The 8,494-nt window shown below is 53.1% G+C and overlaps 1 protein-coding gene across 4 annotated transcripts; it reads left to right on the top strand.

Moving 5' to 3' along the window:
- The first annotated feature begins 2,991 nt into the window (after positions 1-2,991).
- GJB3 (gap junction protein beta 3) lies at positions 2,992-8,494 on the top strand. Of its 4 annotated transcripts, XM_078073443.1 has the most exons (3): positions 2,993-3,398; positions 3,818-3,995; positions 6,894-8,494. In XM_078073443.1, exon 3 carries the CDS (start codon positions 6,928-6,930, stop codon positions 7,738-7,740), a length of 813 nt encoding a protein of 270 aa, XP_077929569.1. In that variant the 5' UTR covers positions 2,993-3,398; positions 3,818-3,995; positions 6,894-6,927; the 3' UTR covers positions 7,741-8,494. The 4 variants fall into 4 exon arrangements, with proteins under 4 accessions (XP_035921180.1, XP_077929569.1, XP_035921181.1 ...); XM_036065287.2 differs by lacking the exon at positions 3,818-3,995 and having other exon boundaries at positions 2,992-3,398; XM_036065288.2 differs by lacking the exons at positions 2,993-3,398; positions 3,818-3,995 and adding an exon at positions 3,409-3,638.

Genomic DNA, 8,494 nt, shown 5'->3' with positions numbered 1-8,494 from the left:
AAATGATCTGATTTATATCATTAAAGTACTACTTTAGCTAAGAGAAACCATGGGAGGAAAACTTCTTCAGGTCTCAGAGTGGGCAAGGCATTTCTAATTAGGATCAAACCCAGAAGCCATAAAAGATAAGATTGATACATGTGACTACATCAAAAACGTTTTAATTCTGCACAGCCAAAACTCCATACACAAAGTCAAAATACAAGTGTGAAACTGCGAGGGAGAGATTTTTTTTTTTTTGTATCATAGACAGAGGGCTTCTTTCTTGAATATATAAAGAGCTCCCAAGAAATCAATAATTTAAAAGGTAACCATCCGGTAGAAAAATGGGCAAAAGCAAAGGACAGTTGACAGAAAGACAAACAAAATGGATGTTGAGTATATCAAAAGATGCTCATCCTCACTCATAATAAGAGAAATGCAAAACAGAAGTCTAATGAGATACCACCAGCTAAGATAGCACACGTGGGTAACACTCCACACACTGGCCAGGAGATGGGGAAACAGGCCCTCATGTCTGGTGGCAGCATAAACATCTTTGGAGAAGATTGGTCATGATCTATCAAAATTACAAATGAGCCTACAACTTTAACCCAAAAATTCCACTTCTAGGAATATATCCTATAGACCTAATTTTAAAATGTGTTAAATGATGTTTGTCCAAGGATATTTATTGCCCTGGTGTTTAAAAAAGAAAGAAGGGGGGCACCTGGGTGGCTCAGTCGTTAAGCGTCTGCCTTCGGCTCAGGTCATGATCCCAGGGTCCTGGGATCGAGCCCCGCATCGGGTTCCCTGCTCAGCGGGAAGCCTGCTTCTCTCTCTCCCACTCCCCCTGCTTGTGTTCCCTCTCTCATTGTGTCTCTCTCTGTCAAATAAATAAATAAAATCTTTAAAAATAAAAAATAAAAATAAATAAAAAAATAAAAAAGAAAGAAGGAAATATACGATTAAAGCCACCTTAATTTTCAACCATATGGGACTGATTAAATATATTATAGTATAGATACTATTTAGCTGTTTGTTTGTTTTTCTTTAAAGGGACAGCTCTACATCTGATGGGGGAAATGGAATACTAGTCAACTGTTTTATGAAAAAAAATGAGGTAGTTCTATGTCTATCAATAGAGGAAAAATATCCTATATTTTGTTAAAAAAAAATAGCAAAGGGGGCGCCTGGGTGGCTCATTCGGTGAAGCGTCCAACTCTTGGTTTCGGCTCAGGTCATGATCTCGGGGTCACAAGATCGGACCCCATGTAGGGCTCCATGCTCCGTGTGGAATCGTCTAGGGATTCTCTCCTTCTCCCTCTGCCTCTTCCCCCCCAAATAAATAGACAAATAAAATAGCTTTAAAAAACAGTAAAGAGCAGAGCCATGTGCATAGCATATCTTCCTTGGGTAAATGTCAAAAGAAGAGTATCTATGCAGTCAAAGATGGATAGTTGACCTCAGGAAGGAAAAACGAGTAACTGGAAACCTGGTGGTCAGATGGGCAGCCCTGGTCACGCAGTTTGGTGTTCGGGGAGAAGTCAGGAGTAGCACTAGAAGTGCGGGACTCGTCAGTGGTGGAGAGTATGGAAAGCCCCCAGACTGGATGAGTTCACGCAGGAGAAAAGAGGCTGAGTCCTGGGACATGCCCACACCAGACACTAGCGTGTGAGGCCTCCAAGGAGCAAGGAAACTGGTGTCAAGGAAGCCAAAGGAAGAAAGTGTTTTGAGAAGGAAGCCATGGTCAATGGTGTCAGGTGCTTTTGTAGACCCAGGAGGGTGGGGACAGAGACATGACTGTTGGATTTAGCATCATGGAGATCCATGGTGACCTTGACAGGTCCACCTTTGTGACATGCTATAGGGATGGAAACGTTCAAAATAAGAAAGTGGGGAGCGGGTTTGCTCTGAAATGCTGGAGAGCAACAGGTGGTAAGGGGCAGATGGCAGAGTCCTGGACCCTCACGGGACACTGTCAAACTCACACATCCCCCCGCCCTGACCCATACACAGAAGCACCCGGACCACCCCAGCACTGAGCCTCAGCAACGATTTTCAGGGGCCAGGACCCAATGAGTAAAAGATGGTGTCTGCCCTGTGGCTTTGCCCTATCCAGAAACCACATGGCTGAGACCTCCAGAGCTGGCTCTGCTCCTTATCATCTGTATGATCCTGGGCTAGTCACCTAACTTCTCTGTACCTCGGTTTTCTCAATCTTAAAATCAGGAAGGATCATGCCTTCCTCATCCGGGGCTCTGAGGATGAAATAGTCTTCAGGCCATGCCTGGCGCAAAGACGTCTCTGAGCATCCAATGCAGGGTTAGTTCTCTATCAAAATGAGTAGTAGGTAGGGTGATCATGTGACTGATCTTCCCAGGTTTGGGGGCACTTTTGAGAGTAAGGGGGTGATGTTAATTACACTGGGGCCACAGGTGTGAACCGGAACAGTCCTGGAAAAATGCCATGTATAGTCACCCTTGTGTTAGCAATAACAGTTCTATGGAGACAGTGAGGGCTCAGGCCCTCGGGTGACTAAGATCCCAGGACTCCCAGGGAGGCCAGAAACGCTGGGGTTTCTCCAAGGAGGCTGGCAAGGCTCCTTATCATAGCACACTAATAACCACGACAAAGCGTCCTTGTCCCCAGAGCCCAGCCCCCTGCAGCCCAGCTGCAGGCCCGCCTCTTTCGGCAGAGTGTCTAGGGCAAGGGATCTCTCTGCCCCCAACACCCCCACCCCTACCCCCACAGGATCTGCCCCTGGGCATAACTCAGGCAACAAGCTCTCCCTACCCGCCCTCACCCCTAGACAAAGGACCACCCCATCTCCTTTCCAGGCACCGGCTTCGCCGTGCCCCTTCCCTTGTGGACGCAGAGTCTGCGCCCCACCTGGTTCTCCAAAAGGCGCGTGCTTCCTTGGAGGACACAGCGCCCGAGCCGGGGCCGCCGTGGAGGGCCGTCGTGCCGGGAGGGCAGATCCCCACAGTGCCCCCCCCCCCCCCCGCTCCTCCCGCCAGCCGGGTCCAGGCCCTGGCGCCGGGCGGGGACAGTGACGGGCAGGGCGCGGGCTCGGTAGCAGTGGGAACGCGTGTGGGCGAGTCAGGATTGCAGGCCGTCCCGGGCCACGGCACTTCACAGTTTAGAGTGCCTCCCGCCCCTGATCTCATTGGAGCAGTGGCCACAGCCCTGCCCATGGCCACCGATGCCCCCATTTCCCACATGAAGAAACCGAGGCTCGGAGCAGCGACGGGGCCCTCGGAAGGCCGCCCCGGCAGCGGGTGGCGGCGACACTAGACGCGGACCCCCCAGCGGCCCGGCGGGCTCCCAGGCTCCTCCCCGACCTTCCCCTCTCCGCGCCTTCCCGGGCTGCGCCCGCCTCCCCGCCGCCGCTCGTGGCTCCCGGACGCGGGCTCCGGGTGAGTGCGGGTCGGGGGCCCCGGGACCCGAGCGCTCCCGGGCGACCCCGGGCGGGGTTGGGGGGTGCAGGGGTCTCCCCCAGCACCCCCACTGCCTTCTCGCCGCTCGATTCTGGGCGGGGTCGGAGCTCCAGGGGCTGGAAGGCTCCGGGACACCCTCCCCTCCCACGTCCGCAAGCTCGCAAGCTGCAGGGGATGGAGGGGAAACTGGGGAAGGGGTGCGGCGGGTGGAGGAGGAAGGTAAGTTGAGGGGGGTGGTCGCGGCGGGGTCATTCTGGAGTGTGGCGGCAGCTCGGCGAGAATTGGTCCCCGGGCTAGGAAAAAGCGGATGGCTGGGAGGTGGTGTTGGGGGCCAGCTGGGGGTGATCAGACTGGCTCCACCAGTCCCCGTTCTGGGCTTGGAGGGAAATTCTTTGCAGGTGAGTCGAGTCCCTGGGGTGTGTCAGGCGGGACTGGACAGACGGGACCGGAAGGTGGAAAGTGAGGACCCAGAAGTGGGCTGCACCCCGATGGGTGTCTGGTGACAGGGCCCCTCTTCTCTGAGGGCTGGCAGACAGGGCTGCAACCACCACTTCAGTTTTTTTGAACTCCCACCAGGTGAGTGGGGGCTGGGGAGGAAATGGTCTTATGATTCTTTTTTTTTTTTTTTTAAGATTTTATTTATTTATTCATGAGAGACAGAGAGAGAGAGAGAGGCAGAGGGAGAAGCAGGCTCCCAAGGAGCAGGGAGCCCGATGTGGGACTTGATCCCAGGACCCTGGGATCATGACCTGAGCCGAAGGCAAACGCTTAACCATCTGAGCCACCCAGGCGCCCTGGTCTTATGATTCTTAAAACAGCTCAAGAAAGTAGGAATTCCTTCCTTTCAGAGATAAGGAATGGAGGTTAAAACTATCAAGGGATTCTTGGAAGTCACCAGGCTAGCAAGTGGCAGAGCTGAGGCTAGAATCCTACCATGACTCCGAGCTCAATGCACATTCCACTGCCCCTCCCCAAAGGCCAGGTCTCAGAGGGGCAAGTGGGGGAGAAGAGGAGGGTCTCCTGGGATGAGGTCTTCTTCAGTCACACCGTTCTGTTGGAGATTCCCAGAGAAGAGGCATCAGGAGAGCTGAGGTGTTGAGGAGCAACTGTGCCTTCTCCTTCTGGGGTGGGGGGGGGGGGGATGCCTTCCAGCAAGCTATCTTGTCCAGGTCGTTCCTGCCTACACCTCACAGCCCTTCCCTCCAAGCTGCCTCTCTGAGAATTCAGCATGCATTTGTTTATTCACCTAGCCTTTATTGAGTATCTCCAATGTGCCAAGCACTAGGCATTAAATATAAAGCAATAAGCAAGACAGAGCTGACATTCTAGTAAGGGAGACAGATGATAAATAAGAACAAAAAAATAATAATAATAACAAGTATTTTACTTTCAAATGGTGATTAAATTCAAGGTAGAAAATAAACGGGACAGGAGTGGAGTGACCTGGAGGGCAGGGGCTCCTAGATCTGGAGTAATCTGTGGAGGCCACTAAGATGATGTTTGAGCAGAGACCTCAGTGATGAGAAAGACCCAGCCATACAGGGTTCTGGAGAAAGAGCATTCCAGGCAGCAGGAATAATTGCAGAACCCCCAAATCTCCCAGTGCGGCCAGAGCAGAGAGAATCGGGGTGAGAAAATAAGAGAGGAGGGCAAGAATGTAGAATCTGGGGTTTAATTCTAAGTGTAACGTGAAGCTAGTAGAAAGTTTTAAACAAATGAGTGACATGATCCAATTTCATGGACTCTAAGGGCCCAGGACCAGATGATGAAAGGCCAGTGAGGAGGCTGTGGTAATAATACCAGCAAGAGTGATGGGGGCTTGAAGGAGGGTGGTAGCAGTGGAGGGGTGAGAAGCAGTCATGCAGGGTTTGGACCCACAGGCATTATGCTTGCTCAGAGTCACAAACCCAGCTCCAAGAGTGCCCACATGTGCACACAGGCCCACACACGCACATGGGGAGACACGTGTTCCCACGCCCATGGCAGCACCCAGACACTAGATACACTCATGCAGACCCACCCGTCCACACCCTCTGAGTCATTCCAGCACTGGGAGAAAAATGTGTGATTCGGGGGCCTGAATACAGTATGTCTCTCTACCATAAAGCCCTGGCATCCAGCATGCCTGGGGGAGCTGGGGCTCCCCCCAGCTCTGGCACAGGGAGGGGAGGTTGTCTCTAGAGTTTCCCTGGATCTGGTGTGCCAGGAGCCAGACCGTTATTACAGCCCCCATTCACCCCCAACCTGAGCTGGTCTCCCAACTCCACCACCTACTGACTGTGAGACCTTGGGGAGGTTATTTCTTCTCTCCAAGCCTGTTTCCTCTCCGTAGAATGGGGCTTATCGGGGAGGAAGAATTTCTTTCGCCCTCCAAACTCCTTCTAGCTGGACTAAGAATGAAATTGACATGAGACAAATTAACAGGAGTTTAATTTCATATGTACGGGGAATCCACACAGATAGGAAATTCCAAAGACAGGCAAAATGAGGTATATATGTCATCCTGAACTAAAGAGAAGGGAATAGGGGTCAGGGACTTCAAAGGGAAGGAATACAATTCACAGAAGATGAAAATGAATAAATATTTGGGAAACAAATGTTTGCCAGGCCACTCAGAAACCATGGGATGTAGAGGACTTTGATCAAACAAGCCTTGCTAGGTTCCCCCCTGTCTACCATACCTAGTTCATATAAAAATGTAGTTATCTGTGGTGATAGCTCTCTTCCTGGAGCCGGTCCTCTATATGAATTCTTTTAGGCAGTTGAAAGAGAGGTAAAGAGCTTTTCCTGAATCTGCTGGGTTTTGATTGCTTTTAAGTCAAAGCAATCTTCACGCCAAAGTGGCCTATTTTGGGGTGGCCTGCCCTTGGCCCCTACAGGCCCATAACCCCACCCTCACAAGACAGTAGCAAGGCATGGATGAAGTAAGTTGCAAGACCCTGGCCTGGGACAGGCATCCAGCAGAGAAGGGGAGAGGAGGTGGTGGAGAGCACAGCCCTGGCACCAACAGCCCGACCTAGAATCCAACTGTAGTTTTAAATGAGTGACTTGCCCTCTCTAGATTCACAATGAGTGGCCAGCATTTATTGAGCACTTACTCTGTGCTAAGTGCTTTACAACCGTTCTCTTCATCTATGAATGAGGAGCATAATAGTATCTACCTCGTGGGGTCATTATAAGGACTGAAGGAGATAATGTTGCACCAAACGTTTAGCTTGGTGGCTGGCTCACAGTAAATGCTGCATAAATGGCCATTGTTTATCAGCAACCCTTCCTTCCCGCATACAAGCTCTGTGGTTACTTAACCTCTCTATGTCCTGCTCGGGCAGAGTAACAGTCCTGATCTCAAAGGGTCATTGGATGATCACATGAATCCATCCGCGTAAAGAACTCAGAACAGCACTTGGCACATAGGCAATGCTCAACAAATGTCACCTGGTCATGAACATACAGCTTTTCCTCTTATTCTGTCAGGCGGGCACGGCCCCCCGCACCCCCGCCGGGCACCATGGACTGGAAGACGCTCCAGGCCCTCCTGAGCGGCGTGAACAAGTACTCCACGGCGTTCGGGCGCATCTGGCTGTCGGTGGTGTTTGTCTTCCGCGTGCTGGTGTACGTGGTGGCCGCAGAGCGCGTGTGGGGGGACGAGCAGAAGGACTTTGACTGCAACACCAAGCAGCCGGGCTGCACCAATGTCTGCTACGACAACTTCTTCCCCATTTCCAACATCCGCCTCTGGGCCCTGCAGCTCATCTTCGTCACGTGCCCCTCGCTGCTGGTCATCCTGCACGTGGCCTACCGCGAGGAGCGCGAGCGCCGCCACCGCCAGAAGCACGGGGACCAGTGCGCCAAGCTGTACGCCAACGCGGGCAAGAAGCATGGCGGCCTGTGGTGGACCTACTTGCTCAGCCTCATCTTCAAGCTCGTCATCGAGTTCCTCTTCCTGTACGTGCTGCACACTCTCTGGCACGGCTTTGGCATGCCGCGCCTGGTGCAGTGTGCTCACGTGGCGCCCTGCCCCAATGTCGTGGACTGCTACATCGCCCGGCCCACCGAGAAGAAGGTCTTCACCTACTTCATGGTGGGGGCCTCTGCGGTCTGCATCGTGCTCACCATCTGCGAGATCTGCTACCTTATCTTCCACAGGGTCCTGCGGGGCATGAACAAGAACAAGTCCCCCAAAAGCCGCAGCCTCCCATCCTCCACCAGCCGCGCCTCCACCTGCCGCTGCCACCACAAGCTGGTGGAGGCCGGGGAGCTGGGCTCCAACTCCGGTGACGACAAGAGGCACGCGTCAGCACCCACCATGACCCCCATCTGACCACAGGCTGGGGAGCGGCCCTGGGGCTCCCACGGGGGACAGGTGGGGCAGGACTGCACTGGTGGAGGGGTCCGACAGGTGCTGGGTGCCCCCCCCCCTTTGAATTCCCTAATCTATCCAATTTCATTTCTGGCAGGCTTCCTGAGCACTGGGCACTGTGCTGTCTGCCTGGGTGTAAGTCTCCTACCCCAGAGCCGGCCAGCCCTGGGGGGGACAGACATTGAAATAAGCAAATTAGCTACTGCATGCAAGGGGACACTGAGGGGGGCTTCTACCTAACCCAAGAGGGGGTGCTCAGGCAAGGCTTTGCTGAGGAAGTAACGTTTGAGAGAGGTGGGAAGCACTTCCCAGCAGAGACAGCAGCAGGTGCAGAGGCCTGGAGGCCACAAAGAGGGAGACGCTTGCCCTGGTTGGAGGCACCAGATCAAAGGGAATCTCCATTTCCTTGGAGACTTCTGGGGAGGGAAGGAAGTAGTCTCTAAGCAGTGGGAGGTCTGAGGCCTGAGAGTGAGCTTGTGACGAGGAGCAGGGGGAGGTGACACCAGCCCCTGCCTGAGATATGCAGGGATCCTCCTGGTCCCCAATGCCTTCAGGGGAAGCCCCCCTCTGCCCAATCCTCCTCCCCGCAGGTTCAGACAGCTTTGCTCCCATCTTCTCCCCACAAATGTGCTCAACCTGGTGCCAGCCTCCCAGACCATGCTCCCAGAGACTCGAGGTAGATATTTCTTGAAATCAATAAAGGCTGTGTTTTATA

This window comes from Halichoerus grypus, chromosome 5 (assembly GCF_964656455.1).
Source record: "Halichoerus grypus chromosome 5, mHalGry1.hap1.1, whole genome shotgun sequence".
NCBI classification, from domain to species: Eukaryota; Metazoa; Chordata; class Mammalia; order Carnivora; family Phocidae; genus Halichoerus; species Halichoerus grypus.
Note: the sequence above shows the minus strand (reverse complement) of the source record. Positions and strands in the feature narration are given on the sequence as shown.

Excerpts from the sequence above, each read along its gene's own strand:
- GJB3 (XM_036065287.2), top strand. The coding sequence starts at position 6,928 with ATGGACTGGAAGACGCTCCAGGCCCTCCTGAGCGGCGTGAACAAGTAC.